Genomic DNA, 18,192 nt, shown 5'->3' with positions numbered 1-18,192 from the left:
GGGATAATTGCTGGTAAAAAACTTGTGACGTCAGACATCATGGCGCTTCTACCCCACCAGTGTATGTCGCTGGTTTATTCAGAATATGCTGTGCATGTAAAGACGGTCAGTGAGAGACAGACATATAAAGGTAGGACTTGGCTGCTGACCGTCTTATAGAGTAGAACGCTGCTGGTGTTACAGAACATTAAAACAGGGTCACAAAGTTTACCTCCAAGGAGGAAGGTTCCCTTGTAGTGCCTACGACCATCTCTACTAGCCCACTGCCAACTCTGTAGAGAGGCTGAATACTGTAACTGTATGCATCATCCCAGTTATCAGGCTAAGGAGCCTGTGGACAGACAGGTGCGTCTTTGGGACAGTGAAGGATTGTGGGAAAAAGATGAGGCTAGGACAGAGCAGGATGTGAAAACTCCTACGGGTATTACAGGGCGAGCCCACATGTGATCTCTCAGGTTTATTCATTTGCTCAGGGGATGGTCACCACATGAGGCAACAGCTGTGTGTCAGGACCATAGTGTGTGTGTGTTTGTGTGTGTGTGTGTGTGTGTGTGTGTGTGTGTGTGTGTGTGTGTGTGTGTGTGTGTGTGTGTGTGTGTGTGTGTGTGTGTGTGTGTGTGTGTGTGTGTGTGTGTGTGTGTGTGTGCTGTATTTCTGACTAACCACATGAAAAAAAGAAGGCTTACTTTCTTACTGACAGCTGTGCAGGTTTTTAAATTTTATAGTGAGGATGGTTCAGTGCCCCAGGACTAAACCTGCTATTACATTGAGGAAACAATCCTTAAAGGGGTTCTTCAATGATCTAGCATTGCACTTTCAGAACCTTCGGGGACTTGCACAAAATATATTAAAGCTGAGCTAATCAATATTTTTTTATACAAACAATTTATGGAAAGAGGTTTCCTTAAACTCAAACCCACAGTGGAGTATCAAGCAGATGTGCAGTTCCCCAGTATTGCAGTCTTATTGTTTGAACCTTTGTTTTTGTTATAGTCTTGCTTGCTTCTCTCCTCGAGGCTGTTTTTAAAAGGTCCAGTGTGTGATATGGGAGTATTTAGCAGCATCTAGTGGTAAAAGTACTAGATTGCAACACTCCCCTTGCTAAGCCGTCCTGTTTTCAGAAAATTTACAGAAACTTCAGTATAGGTATCACCATGGTTAAGTCTCATACTGTATATCACATCATACTGAGGTCAAACAGCTCAAGCAGTAAACTGTATGAATGTATCTAGAGCAGCACTACGTAGTTGGGCCTGTGGTCTGTGGTGAACTCTAAGAGGCCTTCATGATCCTCTCTGGCATCTGAATAAACCTTCTAGATGACTGACAGTAGTGGGCCATTGTCCAGGTGGTATGTATGTATATCCAAAAGGGCCCGTCCCAAACATGGTCCCCCGTGATGTCAGCCATGTTCCTAGACGACCAAATGTTCAAAATGTTTACATCAGCGTGAGAAGGAGGGGGGAACTACGTAGAATGCTTTTCCAGTAGATCAACGGTGCCCTGTTGAATGTGTCATCACCAAACGGCATGTCTGTGTACACACACTCTAAAGAGCAGTGCTCACTCACCACCTGAGCTGCTTTGGTTCCAACTCTACTGTATAAAAGATAAAAGGTCTACCTCCATTCTCATCGCTTGGATACTCCATGAGCACTTTGATTTGATTTAGCTGTCGGGCTTCCGTTTGAGGTGACATATCCGTGACTCCATTCGTGATGCAATGTTTGTGTGTGTGTGTGTGTGTGTGTGTGCGTGCGTGCGAGTGTGTGTGTGTGCGTGCGTGTGACCTGAGCTCTCCAAACACGAAGGAATCACAGCGATGTCTCATGTCTTTCTGTGTGTGTCCAATGCAGTTGTGCAAACCTATGCAGGTGTCTTTTTGTCATCTCAGCTGGTTGTTGGGAAGGATCAACCCAAAGAATGATTTTTATATATAAAAAATTATAAAAATGAAATAAAAAATTGGTTTGGACGAAATCGATATATTTGTAAGAAAATATGCATATCTTTTGAATGAAGGTCTTTTTTAAGAGAGAGTAATATACCCGTACGCTGTTATGTGTTATGTGTGTCCTAAACAATGAGCAGGAATTCCACTGGTGAGTTGGACATTATCATCCATTATCTCTCATGCATACGTTTATTTCACTGTTCATGTGTGGCACGTAGCAGAGCTGGACAGGGACTATACTTCTAAGTTTGGCCCAAATGATTAACTAGTGTGATGCGTTATGTACCATAGCAGCCTCATCATGCATCTGCAAACAATATTCACCCAAGAGTGCCCCCAGAAAATTGCAAATGTAGTTGACAGTTCTTGGTAGCATTACTTGATTAGTCACTGTTTATAGTTTTTTTTTTAAAGCGTTAATTCTTAATAAATTGCTTTACAGATCAGTTAAAAGCCATTTATGAGAAAAATGCAATAGTTTAATATTTTGTGGAATATGCTTATTTACTTTGAACTAAGACTGAACAAAGGTCAGCGCTTTTCACAACTTGAAAATGTGTTTGCATAATTTTTTATTTGATCTTTATTTATTTTACAAGGAAAGCCTGATTTAAATTTTAAAAACAATTTTTTTTTTAATCAAGAGTCGGCAGCCCCAACAACAAGCAGCAGAGAAACAGTATAACTCTAAAGATATGCCAAAACATATGAACTGTGATTATTTTCCTATCAAATACATGGCACTTTTAAAAAACAACTCATAAGCTACTGAATCTAAAAAACAGAAATGAACTCACACCAGTCCAACACTATAAAAAACATACCTGTAGATCAGTCCAGTTAAACACAATGAATCATTAAAACAGCCATTAAAAAACACTTTATAAAGGGTGCATCATTTTGGAAAACGTCTCACTGCTCCTGCCATAACTACAATGACTTTCTCTTTTTTTTTGTTATGAAATCATCACACTGTAATATATTTGGTTTTGTCCACATTGTGTCCTACTTGCCCTTTCTGTTTTTCTTGTTTTTTCTTGTGTTTTGTTTGAGCCTGTATTCTGACTCATTTCCCCATTGAAAGCACTATTAAGAGGATGTCTGCTGTGTGTGTGTGTGTGTGTGTGTGTGTGTGTGTGTGTGTGTGTGTGTGTGTGCGCGCTAAGCATCCTCGTCTCCACTTAGTCAGATGTTTTTTTTTTTTTTTGGAATTCCAGTGTGTTTTGGTCGGGCTCATTGTGTGTTCAGTGTGAGTGCTTCCATTCACCACTGACTGACGGCACTGTTTTCAGTCACAAAATTGCTTCGAACTATTCAAAGTATTTATCATGCAATTTTCTGAGCATTTCGGGTATTTTTCTTTTTTTGTACAAATAAAATACTTTACAATGTGCTTGTCTCCGATGGTCTTGGCCCCCCGGCATAACGGTTACGTCTCTGCTTCTCGCAATCAAGACAATAGTTTTATAAGATGGAATGTTTACAAAAATGTTGTGTGTCACTACATGTGTGATGAAGGCTAACTGAATGAACAGCAATGAGAGGCTCAGACCAATCATATCACAACATTAGCAAACCTGTCATGTCATCTTTAACAAGTGTCAAATAGGGTCATTTAGAGAAGGAGTAACAAAGCTATACCCTGCATTCCAATACTTCCCTACTATTTAGTATGCCCTCCTAACTTCAATAGCATTTTGGAGTATTCATCTTTATTCTTGACATTTCTCGACATGAAAGAAAAAAAACTCCTTATTTGATATCCTGACCTGTGGCCTCTTTTGTACTTTAGTATGTAGTGTAGTAAAAAGAAAGAGTATGTGATTTGGAACGCAGGGATGCAGAATCACATGACATGAATGAATCACACAGAAATGTATGTGATTCATTTATTGCTTTTTCACAAGTCAAAATGTCTGTTGTGGAAAAGATGTATCCCTCCAGCTGATTGCTATATTCCTTAGCTAGATACAAGAAATATTGTTTAGGTTTTAGGACCGATATTGAACATTTTCAAATAGCCATCTGTAATGCCCATAGATAGTATATATAAAAAGGTACTGACACTGTAGACTCCATTAAACCAAACTCTTTTCATACACTATAAACCCCAAACTGCAATTCATAAATTCTTCAATGTATATGATCATCTGAAATACCTGACATGTTATTTACATGGTTCTAAACTTACACTGCCTCTGACATATTCAAACTAATGAAGTACAGTAGGTTAGCGTGTTGCTGACAGGACAAAGAGGTGAGAGCATAGACAGAGGCTTCACCAAAGACCAGTGCACACACTTCCTCTCATTCAATTTTATTCACAGAAAAGCAAGAAATAAAAAGACAGGTTTAAAATGAAGTTAGCCTCAAAGCACTGACACATGAGATCAGTCATTATGTGTCAAATATTTATTCCTTTAAAACGTTTATTACTGATTAAATTCATGTAGGGAAAAAATGAATAGAACATCTCTTTTTCTCCAGTGTACAGCAAACCACAGCTGACGAGTGTGTTCCATAGCACACGGGGGGGAAAGGGCATGTTTAACACATGCACAGTTTGGTGTGTGCTAGTTATGTGTGTATGTTCTATATTGAATATAAACACACAAATATATTTATATGTACATTACACGTAATGAATAGAAATCATAATGTGTGAGATTTGATACCATTGGCTAGTCCCCCGGAGGACCTCTTCAACGTTGTATCACCATCCCAAACCTGCTGCCCAGAGTCTGTCCACAGAAGCTATGCAAAACACCTGCAGCTCTGTCCATGCGTTAATAACTCTCCCAATTTAAAAAATAAGACAGAAATATGTCAGGAAACATTGTACGATGCTCGGGCCTCTGACAAAGCCTTGCACATGGAGAGGTGAGAGGAGCTCGGGCCCAGTTCATCCCCGTTTGTTCTCACATCAACAGTCCCACTTTGTCTGCCACACTCCCACCATGGACACCAGACAAACACTTCAGCTCAACAGGGATGGTGCTGGGGGTTGTGACAAAGTGAAAACCCAAAGAAAAACATGACATCAGACTTTGACATTAGTCCAATGTTAAAGGTCACCAATTATGCAAAATTCTCTTTTTCGACATTAATGATTTGACTAGGGACTCCAAAAGTATGAGAAAAAAAACAACCCCCCCCCTTTTCTCCACCTTTCAGGAAACCCGTGTTCAAAAACTCCAGTCGGATGTCTTTCCCCTTATGACATCATAAGGGGAGAAGCCACGCCCCCTTATTACATTTTATTTTTTTGGACAATACACCATGAAAACTGTTTCTACTACAAACCCCAAATTACAATTTTGAACGTGAAAAATGTGCATAACGTGACCTTTAAGGAGTATTCCGCAAGCTCAGAAAAATACAGTAAAATCCTGGACTGTCTAAATGCATGTCAGGCAAACCCCTTCAGACTAAAGTGTTACATGCTCTAAAACAAGGGGCAGAAAGCACACTCTGCTATGGAGTGGAGGTCACTGTGACGACAAAGAGAAGCCACTTGTCAGAGTAAGAGCCTCCAGGACGTCTGTCAATGTGAGAGGTGCTGATATGTGGGTGTTGGGGAGGGGGACCAAGGCCAGTGGCTGCAGACATACAGAGGGAGGGGAGAGGGGGGGCAGACCTGAGACTTCACAGGCTCACATCAGTCCCTGGTTCACTCCAGGGGCCACTATGGCAACAGTCCAATGAGCTCTCCACATTTTTTTTTTTTTTTAGAATATTGGCAGTATCATTGTTAAAAAAAAAAAGAGAGAAAAATATGGAGGAAGAGGTTTAAAAGCGTAGTAAGACTGCAGTGAACGGTGCTTTCAGGGCTCAGGGATTGGGTCAACCGCTCTGCCACACTTTAAAAAAAGAAAGAAAGAAAGAAAGAAAGGAGACAAAAAAAAAGAAAGACATAAAAATCAATGATGGTTGGCTCAGCACTACTGGGGGGGTGGGGGGGGGAGGGGGGAAGCTTGGCAAAATATAGACAAAAACAAAATCAAAAGATGAGAAGTCACTAGTTCTGTCCATGGGATTAGTTGCTAAAGGTCATCTATCAATCATCACCATTCTTATTCCCCCGTCCGTCAAGTCAAATAAAACAACATCTAGCAGTTTGTGATCTGTTGGCGTGAGCTGTAAGGAGCCCAGGTGTCTGTCATGTTGAAACTGTAGAGACGTGGTGAGAGCTCCGTTCATACTCAGACGCCAGTTACCCCCCCCCCCCCTCCCCCCCCCCAAAAAAAAAAAAAAAACATCCCACCCCGCCAAAATAAAATGAACTATAATTGGAAACAGATAAATCCAGAGAAAGGTAGAGCCCTCCTTCTCGTCAGGTGCAGAGTCTGAATGTCCTCAGTGTGCGGTGGAATGAGAAGGAGGGATGAGTTTGGGGATCAGGTGGATAGAAATGGGAGCATTATGTCGCTCACTTGGCACCTGGCAGATCCTTTAAGAGAGGGACGACCTCAGGTCAATAGTGCCCATCGGCTGAATCCAAATAAAACTCCATCCGACGTCTAATAAAATCTGTACATATTTTTTTTAAGGTCTCCATGATTAGCTTTGTCCAAAAGGGACATTTTTCCATTGATTTGTGATTTTATTTTAAATTCTTTAAATTGATCTTTCACCATATATTTATTTAATCTTTAATTTAGATGCTCTGAGTCCCATCTTGTTGTGTATGCATGTGTGAAGAAGAAAAAGACCGCTGCCAGCCTCTTTGTGTGTTGGCTTGGCTTGGGAGTTTGCTAGCAGCACTTTTTCTTTCGTTTACTGTTCCGGGTGAGTTTGACCACGTCGTTCTGTTGCTGCTGCTGCTGCTTGGCGAGCACCTCCTTCTTGGCTCTTAGCACGAGCTCTGTGATGCAGTTGAACATCTGCAGGAGACACACAGAGCCACAATGAGAGAGACACAGCACAGCGGGTTTAGGAAGAAGAATTCAGTATGAATGACTGTAGGAAAAGGACTGCTTCTATGTTGGAAAAAGCCATGGTGAAATCTGCAGACATGGCAGCGTTTGGATGTTCTCAATCAGTCTTCAAACGCATCCCAAACATCCCAAATAGTTTCATGCATTAAAGGAATAGTTCAATATTTAGGTGACATACTGTAGGTTTACTCTTGCTTGGAGTCGGATGAGACGGGCGATGCCACTCTCGTATCAGTCCATTCTACATGGAGCTACAGCCAGTAGCTGGTTAAATTAGCATAGAGTCTGGGAAGAGTTGGAAACGGCTAGCCTCGTTGTGTCCAGTGGTAAAAAGTAATGATTCAATAGCAACTCGCCTTGTTTGAAGACGGTATGTACAACCGCCAAAGTGTCAAAGCTATGTGAGGTTTTAGTGCAGGTTATGCATCAGCCTACTTCTTGGGCTGAGATCAGTGACTTTCTGAAATCTCCACTGATTGCCTGGCAACCACCCCATGATGACAAGAGCAAAGAGATATAACCTGTTAATGAATGATGCTTTTAATGGGCTGAAAAGGCAGATTTTTTTCTTAACTTATTTGACAGAGAGAGCCTAGCTGTTTCCAGTCTTTATGCTAAGCTAAGCTAGTCTTGAATATGTTGTTTAGCTTTTTGAAGATTACCCTGGATAGAAGTGGTTTTATTGACCAAACTATTAATCCAGAAAGAAAAGATAAAAGTAGTAATCAGTTGCAGCCCTAAGCTATACTCCCTTTGAAGATGGAGTCAGTGATTCTGGAGAACGCATTGTCATCAACATCTCTGTTTGTCAAAGTGAATATCAGAGTCAATATCTCCTCAACAACCTGTCTGTACTGTGTATGCGCTGAAATAAAGACCTGGAGCTAATACACAGCCTAGACTCTGTAAACTGGTATGTAAACAAAGGGTGTGAAAGCAAAGGGGTCCACCGTTAGATAGCAACACGCCCATGTACAGAGCCTATGCTGTCTATGTATTAACACTTGATTTACTTTGACAAAACCTGATTTTGTCAACAAGAATTCTCCAGAATCGCAATCGCTGACTCCAACCTTAGTGGATGGTGTGTGAAATGAGCCTGTGTATATTGAGCTGAGTGAGACCTCCTCCCGATCAGCAGGTATTGCAGGGCAGGAAGACATGCTCTCTATTGAGCCCTTCAGCTGGACTGCATTCCAGGCATGTCCCAGACACTGCTCCACACAAACATGTCAGGCTCCCACGGTGTGAGTCAGCTGAAACAATGGACTCACCTCTTCAACATTGATGTTCTCTTTTGCACTGGTCTCAAACAGGTTGATTCCCATCTGCTCTGCAAACTTCTGCGCGTCAGTCGTTTCGACCACCTTGGAGTTGGGGTCATCGTTTTTGTTTCCCACTGAAAAAGACAAGGTGATGCTAAAGGTCACGCAACAGGACTGAAAGACAAAACAAACACACCCTCCCCCCAACATATCCGTGACTCTGAGCCCCTCACCATCTTCCAGTCCCAAACTCAAGACCCATCTCTTCTCCTCTGCCTACCCCTAGACCAGCCACCAAGCCAAGCCCCATCAACTTTACATTTTCCTTTTGTTTGTTTACTGTTGTGCTCCTATGTAAAGCGCTTTGAGTGCGAGAAAAGCGCTATGTAATTGAATATATATATATTTTTTTAAATTACAACTCTTCACACTGCCTACAAATAATAGTAATAAGTAGGGATGCACCGATCCACTATTTTTAGTTCCGATCCGATTCCGATATCTGGGTTTTGGATATCGGCCGATACCGATACGATATCATAATTATTATAAAAAAAAATGTTGGTTGTGATGTTATGTGTAAGGTTAGGAATGCTTAAGCAATTCTAATTTAAAAGAGCAAGATATATACACAAATGCACATAGGTTTATCTTAAAGGCAGACTATGCAATATTTTAATGAAAATATCAATTATTGAGTCACACAAAAATAATCCTTCTCAATGATCACTTCTGCCCCACTAGAATATGTGGTGGTGTGTTTGTCTGCACAGTCTTCCTCTCTCTGGCTGTATTTTACATAGTAGAATTTGTCACAGTGCAGAAGCCTCTCCACTTCTTTGACTTTGGTTAGCTCACTGGCTAACAAACTGGTACTGTATGTCTAACTAGAAAGTGGTTTCCTCTCTCCCTCCACCGAACGTCGGCGCATGCTCACACGGCTCGTTCGCTCTTTCATTAAAAACAAAAACAAAAAAAAATATATCGGAGCCGACAGTCCGATATCCGATACGCAGATTTCGGCCATATCGGACCCGATACCGACACTAGGGATCGGATCCATCCCTAGTAATAAGAGGTGTGTGCACTGGATTTGAGTGTTTAGTCTTTTCTTGTGTTGGTGAATGATGCCAAGGTGACAGGAATGCCAGGACCTTTTCTGAACACTGACAGGTGCACACTCACCTAATATTCGGCACACGTCGTCACAGTTCTGGTTGATTTCATGTAGCCATCGTTTGACGTTGACGAAGGACTCTGCACTGGTGACGTCATATACCACTATGACCCCGTGCGTTCCCCTGTAGTATCTGAACACACAAAGGGAGAGAGAGACACAGTCAGCCACTGACACTGGGTGACAGTTAGTTGTCGACATTACAATTTCACTAAAAGTATACTGTGTCAACCTAAACACCTGAACACTATGTGAAGAAATGCATGAAGTGAGCACAGCATTTCAAACTGTTGTTGAAAATAATAAATAGTAGAGAATAGTTAGCTAAAGGTAATGGATAAATAGTCAAAAGAGTTTGCTAAAACAGATTAAAAAAAAATGATTAGCTAAGGTAACAGTTCAATAGAGCTAGTTAGTAATGGATACATGGTAGAAACAGTCAGCTAAAGGTGACAGATAATTAGTCAAAAAAGTAACAAAGAAATTGTAAGCTAAGGTAACAGTTACCAAGAAAGAAGTTAGCTTAAAGTAGTGTATAATAGTAGACACAGTTAGATAAAGGTCACGGATACATTGTAGAAAGAGTTAGCTTTAAGGTAATGGGTGAATAGAAATAGTGAGCTTAAGTAGAAAGAGCTTTAGGTAATGGATAGATAGTAGAAACAGTTCAAAGTAACAGTTACATAGAAATAGTTGGCTAAAAACAATGGCTTAATAGCTGAAAGTAACAGATATATAGAAATTGTTAGCCAAAAATAATGGATAAATAGTATAACTAGCTAGCTAAAAGAAACACGTTAGTAGTAGAGATAATAAGCTAAGAGCAGAACGGATAAATAGAAAATAGATTAAGTAGCAGATCAATAGTAGAAAACGTTAGCTTGAAGTCATTGATAAATAATAGATATAGTAAGCTACAAGTAACAGTATCATCCACTTGTATGTCAACTGTTCAATGATAAGCAGGCTAAAAACCAAAGAAAGCTTTCGCAGTATGACAGGTGGTGTCAATGGCGTGTTAATTGAGTTCATCAAGGCTGGGTCCATACCAGAAAGGATTTGTTGTTTAGGAAACACTAAAGTAACTGGTGCCTGTGTCCAGCAGAGGGAGACAAATCTCCATTTGGAAAACAACTGAATCATTTCTAAACTGTCAAATTAAAGCTAACAAATGAGCAACGACTCTGGAATTTGTGCTAAAAACAAACAATGACAAAACCATCTAACTGCCTTACTGGCCCAATACAGGGTCAACAATGAACATCGGGCCGGGGCGTGTGACTGCTTGAGTATAAGGAGGGAAAGCCCGCCTCACGGAGAGAGCAGCATCTGTGCCACACAGACGGACAGACCAGAATGTGACAGCAGGACAGTTCAACTGTAAACCAGCAGCAGCCAAGCTTCAAACAGATAGGGAGCATGCCCAGTGTAGCCTCCCTCGCCAAACAAACACAAAGAACCCTTTTGTCGGGCTTACTGTGTGTGTGTGTGTGTGTGTGTGTGTGTGTGTGTGTGTGTGTGTGTGTGTGTGTGTGTGTGTGTGTGTGTGTGTGTGTGTGTGTGTGTGTGTGTGTGTGTGTGTGTGTGTGTGTGTGTGTGTCAGTGTTTGTGCCTGTCGTGACAGTGTGGGGATACGCTGTTTGTCTGAGCATGCCCCCCAATGTCCAGCAGCAGTAATGAGCAACCGAACAGCAGGGGTGGATGGTGCAAGTCTGTGTGTGTGTGTCTGCTCAGTGCACATGAATGGAGAACCATAGAGTATACTACCAAGCACACACAGCAGGTATGAGGGGCCCAACCTCCAGTCACCATTTTCTGCAGTAAAACTCTGCACAAACAGGGTCATAAAATCTTAATAAACTGGACTTCTCCCTGCAAAACGTCATCAAACAAGGGCCTACGGGTTTAAAGCACCGGGCATGTGATCGCAACGTTCCTGGTTGGAGCCTCTCTGTCACTGCCCATCTCTCTCTCTAACCTCTTTCATGTCTGCTTCTTCAATATATCTACTTCTTCTCATGTGGGAACAAACCCTGCGTTTCCAATCCACCATATTTCCATACTATTTAGTATGCCAGAAAAAGATTAAGGATGTCCTAATACATGCACGTCAATTGTAGTATGCTGAAAATACATAAATGCCCCACTAACTCCAATAGCATTTTGGAGTATTCATCTTTATTTCTTGACATTGACACAATGAAAAAAAATCTTCCTTATCCGATTATTTTTTCTCTCCTGTGGCCCTAAAATCCTTCTGTACTTTAGTTTGTAGTGTAGTGAAAAGAAAAAGTATGTGATTTGGAAAGTATCTAAAGTAAATAAAAGCGCTGTCTTATAAACGGTGACGAAGCTTAGTTAATGGATACAGTATCAAGGTGGAGAAGCATCCTAGATTTCAAGAGCAGTTTTGCAGATGCCAGTCAGAAGAAATGCCTCATCAGAATAGAAGTATGAACCCACCAGACAAAGTTCATATTTTATTTTAACTAGGACTTAAAAAGGTGGAGTCAGCAATTCTGGAGAATACTTGTTGTCAAAAATCAGTGAATATTTCCTCACAATCCGCTACCTGTCTGTGCTGTGTGTTCGCTGAAAAGAAATCTGTAGGCTCTATAAACTGGTATGTAAACAAAGGGTGCCCACCGTAGCAAGTAACATGCCCATTTACAGTGCCCTAAGCTGTGTATTGAATTGATTTTTACTTATATGGCCATTTTCTAGTCGTACTTCACCAATCAAAGCGCTTTACACTTCTGCTGCATTCACCCCATTCACAGACTGATGGAGGAGGCGGCTGCCCATCACATATTCTAAGGCTTTACAACATTGTTTACCTCTCACTAAGCCATCTCTCACACACACACTCATACAACAACGGCAGCAGCCATCGGGAGCAACTTGGGGCTTCAGTGTCTTGCCCAGGGACCCTTAGACATGTGGCAGGAGACAGGAATAGAACTACCAACCTTGCATTCAGTATGACAGCCCTACCCGCTTAGCCACAGCCGCCCCTCGGTATAAACACCACATTTCTTTTCATCTCACACACAGTACGGACAGTTAGCAGATTGTGAGGAGATATTCACTGACTTTCACAAAAATATATATTTTTTCAACAACAAGCATTCTACTGAGTCCAACTACTGTACATCACGGGACTTTAAAGGTGTTGGTCTGGGCTTGGGGCTGAGGGCAGCTGTGGGTCAGCAAGCCACAGGCACACAGTCCGAGGGTCTGACATATGGCTCCCTACCCCAGGCTGGCCTGCTGGTGGGCTGAGCAGGTCACTGCATATGATCCATCTCCACAGTGAAAATGGTTTAGGACCTATGGAGGCTCCACAACACTGCTTAAGCACAGTCAACCATCAGTTGAGTTCAGTTGAGAGAATCCTGCAGAAAGACTGAGGGGAAACTGTGCTTCAATAGTAGGACGTTCAGAGGATTTCAGGCGCACTGATCCCCCTCAAGCACATACTAACAAATAACAATAACCTTTATTTGTATAGGATTTTTCAAAATGGGACAAAACTCACATGGGTTGGACAGTGACAGCCTAAAAAGGAATTAGTAGGCTTAGATGACATCAATGCAGTTTCTATGAGAGCCGTCTCATCATACAGTGAGAGCGGCCGCACATTAATGCACAACTCTTTATTTATTACTCATTGCGTGCGTCAGTTCTGTAGCCTAATGTCAGGCTGGTCCATGTTAACCGCATGGTAATGTAATGGCAAATCCATAATTCAGCAGAGCACGTAAATGCCATAAGAAATCCTGACAGCTGGCATTAATTTGAGACGCTGAACACGAGTAATTGGTTGTAAGACACAGTGAGGGCCACTCACTGCAAAGATGACAGGCAACAGGAGCGATGCTACAGCAGTTTAACCATTGGTGGGCAGTTTATAGGAAGACTGATTTCAAACAGCCATAGGAATAATAAAAAATGTTTGATATTAACAAAAGGATCTGAATACAATGAGAATGTGAAAGGGTCGCTCTGACTCGCTGAAAGGGACACACGCGGAGGAAATAACCAACCAACACTGCATTTGTTTTCACTACTCTTATCAGAATGTTTGGTGTTTACAAGCAGCGTGCTACTGTTTCCAATGAGAAAGCTCTGAAGACCAATTCATTTATTTATACATACAGGTAAATCCCATTGAGACCGGAGACTCTTTTTCACTATCTTCTCAGCACCAAACAAACAAATGCCACAATTCCTTGCTGGCTGGTGACCTAAGTGAAGCATTTAGTAGCTAAAGTGCAAGATGTTGTAGGGTAGAGACTGCCGATTCCTGAACTTAAGAGGCAACTGTTTGCTCTCAAGTTTTTGCATTTTCAACCTAAAAAGGCAATAGTATGTAACTGTTGCAATTGCAGCTTGTTTATGCAGTTTAAGTGGTCCACAGATCAGTTAATAAGAACGACTTTTCAAAAAGGCATTTTCAAACTAAAATAACCAAAACAAACTGTCTCACGTACTGCTTGTGGTCCAGGTAGATTTCTGCTTCCACCATAATACAAGGGAGATGTAAATGATATCTCAATGACAAGAAATTCCAGCAACAAAATCCCAGTTACTCTGGATAATCCACACACGTGTTTAACGTTTTCACTGGAACTTCTTTCTGCCAAAGAAATAGTTCCTATGTAAATGTACACTGACTGTTTCAAGAAAGAGATGACGCAGTGGAGTCAACATTACCAGCATTATTACATAGTACTTTTATTACTGTTTGACAGAGTAATATCAGGGGTGGCAACGTGATAAGAAAATAATCCATTGTAGATACCAGTTATTGCCATTTTACACATTTGAAGATAACATTCATTTTGGGTTAACCAACTTTTATTGGCCACAGGTCATGGTCAAATGTAGGATTAGGATAATACAGGACAGCTGGGCCGAGGGAAGACCGAGGGAGGAAAAACCTCATTCACCTCATTCATTTAGTGATTTTATAATGATAGAACGCCGGTTCCGTATGGGTGAAGTATTCCTTTAACCAGAGTGAGCAGCAGTGTGTCTTGATTTGTGTTGTGACTCAGCCCAGGTCAAACTGAAAGGATAGTAATAGAATTACTTGCCCATCTGATTAAGCAAACGGCCTTGTTTAGGACACATGTTTGACATCTGTATATCTATGGCTCTTGCATTGTGACATAATACAATAATATTGCAGGTTAAACAATTATAAATGAAAACTTATTTCAGACACGTCAAGCTGCGGCTGTGCAGACAACACGTGTGGGTCCCGGTCTACTCAGGGAACTCGTTAAAACAGAAAATAGAAGATAGTAAAGTAACCGCTATGCATTTTATCATCTTAAAAACATGTAGGACCTCAGTGTTAGATGAGTGTGAAGCCACACTGGGGCACATAGACGCTGGGCAACAGTCTGACACACACCAAAAGCACAAGAGAAGAAAAGACCTTGGAGTCATGTAGCACTACAGTGCAAAGACCAGGAGCCTCCCTCTCACATCTGTAATTAGGATTTGTGGGGAATTCCACCCGGTTTCATAGAGCAGCAAACACTCGTTCTAGTCATCTGCAAACTGCTTCCTCAAAAGATAACCTAGTCTGGGGACCGCAAAGAGCCTTTCTGGGTTTCAAACTCAATAGCTGAAATGAAAACGTCGGTCTTCACCTGAAAAGCCCAATGGCAAATTTGTGTGTGTGTGTGTGTGTGTGACTGTGTGTGTGTGTGTTTGTCTGTGACTGTGTGTGTGTGTGTGTTTGTCTGTGACTCTGTGTGTGTGTGTGTGTTTGTCTGTGACTGTGTGTGTGTGCGTGCGTGTGTGTGTGACTGTGTGTGTCTGTACTTACGTTGAGGTGATGGTGCGGAAGCGCTCCTGCCCTGCTGTGTCCCAGATCTGTAGCTTGACCTTCTCCCCGTTGATCTCCACCGTCCGGATCTTAAAGTCCACGCCGATGGTGGTGATGTAGCTACCTGCACACACACACACACACAGGCAAGGATCAAGCACCCATTACAACAGCAACAATAATAATAATAACTACATTGTGTTGAAATTGGGTTGGATTGGGTTGAACCACTCACCTGAAAACGTGTTGTCAGCAAATCGCAGGAGGAGACTGCTCTTCCCCACGCCTGAGGGGGAAACACAAGCACATGATGAGGTTAGGAGTACAACAGGTGGGGCGCTCTGGTGGCGTAGTGGATAGAGCGCGTACCATGTTGGCTCAGGCAGTGGAAGCGGGTTCAAATCCGACCCGTGGACCACACACACACACACACACACACACACACACACACACACACACACACACACACACACACACACACACACACACACACACACACACACACACACACACACACACACACACACACACACACACACACACACACACACACACACACACACACACACACACACACACACACACACACACACACACACACACACACACACGAACTGGGAGTGACGTCTCATATGAGTTGACTGTGTTCCAGTAGCACAAGTTTAAAATGACCAGACAGTGTGAAAGTTCCTCAAGATATACTGACTTAAACGTTGGACCAGTTGCAAAGCATACTACAGGTAAAGGATCTCAGCAAAGGCTGCACCCTTATGTTCCCTCACCCTCATTTCAATGAAATGTGTACCCCACAGAAGCTCAAATCCATTCACCAGAAGCACAAGCAACAGCACTTTGTCAAAGGCCACAGAGGCACAACATCAAAACTGAACAAATATTTCTTCGAGGGGTCCTGAAATAAACCTGGATAGTAAATGAGGTTTTTAGAAAAGAAATAACAATCACACAACAGAAGACTGGAGAGGAGAGAGGGTAGAGAGAGGTAGAGGAGTAAGGATCAGTTAGGAAGTGACTGTGCTGCACCCAGCCTGGGGGATACCCAGCCCACCTATTGTGTCATTGTCAACTCATGTTTGACTGCTCCTCCCAACAACAGAAAAGCTCTCAGGTTCCTGCAGAGCTCCAACCACACAGTCTCCTTCAAAACACACAAAAAAACAATAACCGTATAGCTTCAAAAGGCCCATGAGAGAGAGATTGTGGTCTTTTTTGTACTGCTGAAAAAAAAAACTAATACTCCACGCCTTCATGCTAGCGTACCACCACAAAAACACCAACTGCCCCGGGAATCGAAATTCCTCTGTGTCAGCGACGAAAACATTCATGACATTTTTACCATTTTCAACGTGTTCGGCTTGGAACACTTGTGCGGAGAATTTAATGTTACACAACTGGACTCTTGAGCTGGTGTCAAACCCTCTCTCTGTGTTGCAGAAGATGTCATGCGGCTTGTTGTGCTACCGTGACAAGAAGACCAGAGAGGCTACAGTTGAGTGATACAACTCGGCCCCAGTGCATCATGGGAGATCTGAGTGTGTGAAAGGTCTTTGATTGTCAGCAGCTGATCCGTCTACATGCAGCTGAGGAGGGGGCAGAGGTCAGAGCAACTTTTCAATAAATAATAATCTCTGTTTCGGCACCACAGAGACAGACTTCCATACTGCAGCTGAGAGGGGACACAGGCCTCTGTGTGTGAGTGGCAGACAGTGAATGGGCTTGATGTGCTGCCTTGCTGATAGGGTAGTGCCAGGATCGGGGCTGTCAATGAAAGCAAAGAACATTGGCCCCACAAAGAAGTCAATGCAAACTGAGTCCATACGTTGATGGAGATATCCAAGAAGACTCCATTTACACCATGCATACTATGACTGAGATATTGTTTATCGTGGCGTAAAGAAGCTAAGCTAACCAACCAACCACATAGTCAGTGGTATTACCCCCCAGACGAATGCACTTAATTAAGTGATGCTACAGTTGACAACACTTTGTTAGTGTCACTTTATTACACTGTGACTAGCTGTGACTGGATGCTAACCAGAGACTGCAGTGCAGCATTCCTCCACCATTGAGCAGCTAGCACTATCATGCTAGCCAGGTAAATGCATTATATTAACTTGAATGACCTCACACCGCACAGCAAACATAATGAGCTAATATTGAGCTCGTGAGTAGACAGACCCCAACTCTTTAGAATAGTAGCTTCTCAACTAACCGATACCTACACATGAACAAGCCAGAGAGAGTAGTGTAGCCTAACTTCCAACTTGCTAACACAGCTAACAAGAGATACAAAATAGAGGCCAACTAAGAGGAGTATGGGGACCCCCGTGCAGTTATTTGAGTTGCAGTGAATGTTTTGTTATGGAGCTAACACATATGTCTCGGTCGATATGAGAAAAAGACGAGAAACTCTACACGAGAGATAAACCCTGAAGATCTGGAGACGATATCCGGCCTGAGCGGCTGACATGCCCAGCCCGGACACACAACCTCCGCCCTGTCACCGCCACAGATAAAATTTGGCGGATGTGTACAATGATTTCACCAATCATTTCCATAGAAGAAAATTAAAAATACAAACTGTAAACGCACAATAGAAGTACACTGCGGGCCTAGAGCTGCATATCGTATCCCTCTCTTGTAAAAGAAAGGGGAAAAACACGACAAGGCCCACTTCCCGTCCCGTATCCCCGGCGTCGGCTTACCGCTGTCACCGATGATGAGCAGCTTGAAGAGGTAATCGTAGTCCCTGGCCATGCCGGTAGCTGGTGGCTCACCCCCGCCGTGTGCCGCTTCTTTGCTCGGTTTGCTGTCCACCAGCCCCCAGAACCCCCCAAGAAGAAAGAAGAAGACCACTACCAATGCTAGCAACGGTTAGCCCCCCCAAGCCGGCGGCGTTTTTCTCGGGGTTTCGCGGCGTCAGCAATCCTCTCCCTCCGCTACAAACAGCCGGAAACTCCGCTTCCTTCTCTGGTGGAGCTGCGCCCAACTGTGACCCG

The 18,192-nt window shown here is 42.6% G+C and overlaps 1 protein-coding gene across 1 annotated transcript; it reads right to left on the bottom strand.

Annotated features, from left to right (window-relative positions):
• Nucleotides 1-3,906: 3,906 nt before the first annotated feature.
• Nucleotides 3,907-18,051, bottom strand: rab35b (RAB35, member RAS oncogene family b). The gene is made up of 6 exons (XM_080043316.1): nt 17,899-18,051; nt 15,411-15,461; nt 15,176-15,299; nt 9,342-9,466; nt 8,166-8,290; nt 3,907-6,837 (listed from the first exon to the last, which is right to left on the bottom strand). Exons 1-6 carry the CDS (start codon nt 17,948-17,950, stop codon nt 6,709-6,711), a joined length of 606 nt encoding a protein of 201 aa, XP_079899442.1. The 5' UTR covers nt 17,951-18,051; the 3' UTR covers nt 3,907-6,708.
• Between the last annotated feature and the right edge of the window lie 141 nt (nt 18,052-18,192).

Source organism: Ammodytes marinus, assembly GCF_949987685.1.
Source record: "Ammodytes marinus genome assembly, chromosome: 2".
NCBI classification, from domain to species: domain Eukaryota; kingdom Metazoa; phylum Chordata; class Actinopteri; order Uranoscopiformes; family Ammodytidae; genus Ammodytes; species Ammodytes marinus.
The sequence above is the reverse complement of the archived record's forward strand: the minus strand, read 5'-3'. Positions and strand labels throughout refer to the sequence as shown.

What these genes read in the sequence shown, in the direction of transcription:
- rab35b (XM_080043316.1), bottom strand. Translation starts at nt 17,950, where the DNA reads ATGGCCAGGGACTACGATTACCTCTTCAAGCTGCTCATCATCGGTGAC. An exon ending in TGCTGACAACACGTTTTCAG is followed by an intron (nt 15,300 to 15,410) that starts GTGAGTGGTTCA and finishes GTGTGTGTGCAG; the next exon opens with GTAGCTACATCACCACCATC. An exon ending in TTCCGCACCATCACCTCAAC is followed by an intron (nt 9,467 to 15,175) that starts GTAAGTACAGAC and finishes TTGTGTGTTCAG; the next exon opens with ATACTACAGGGGAACGCACG.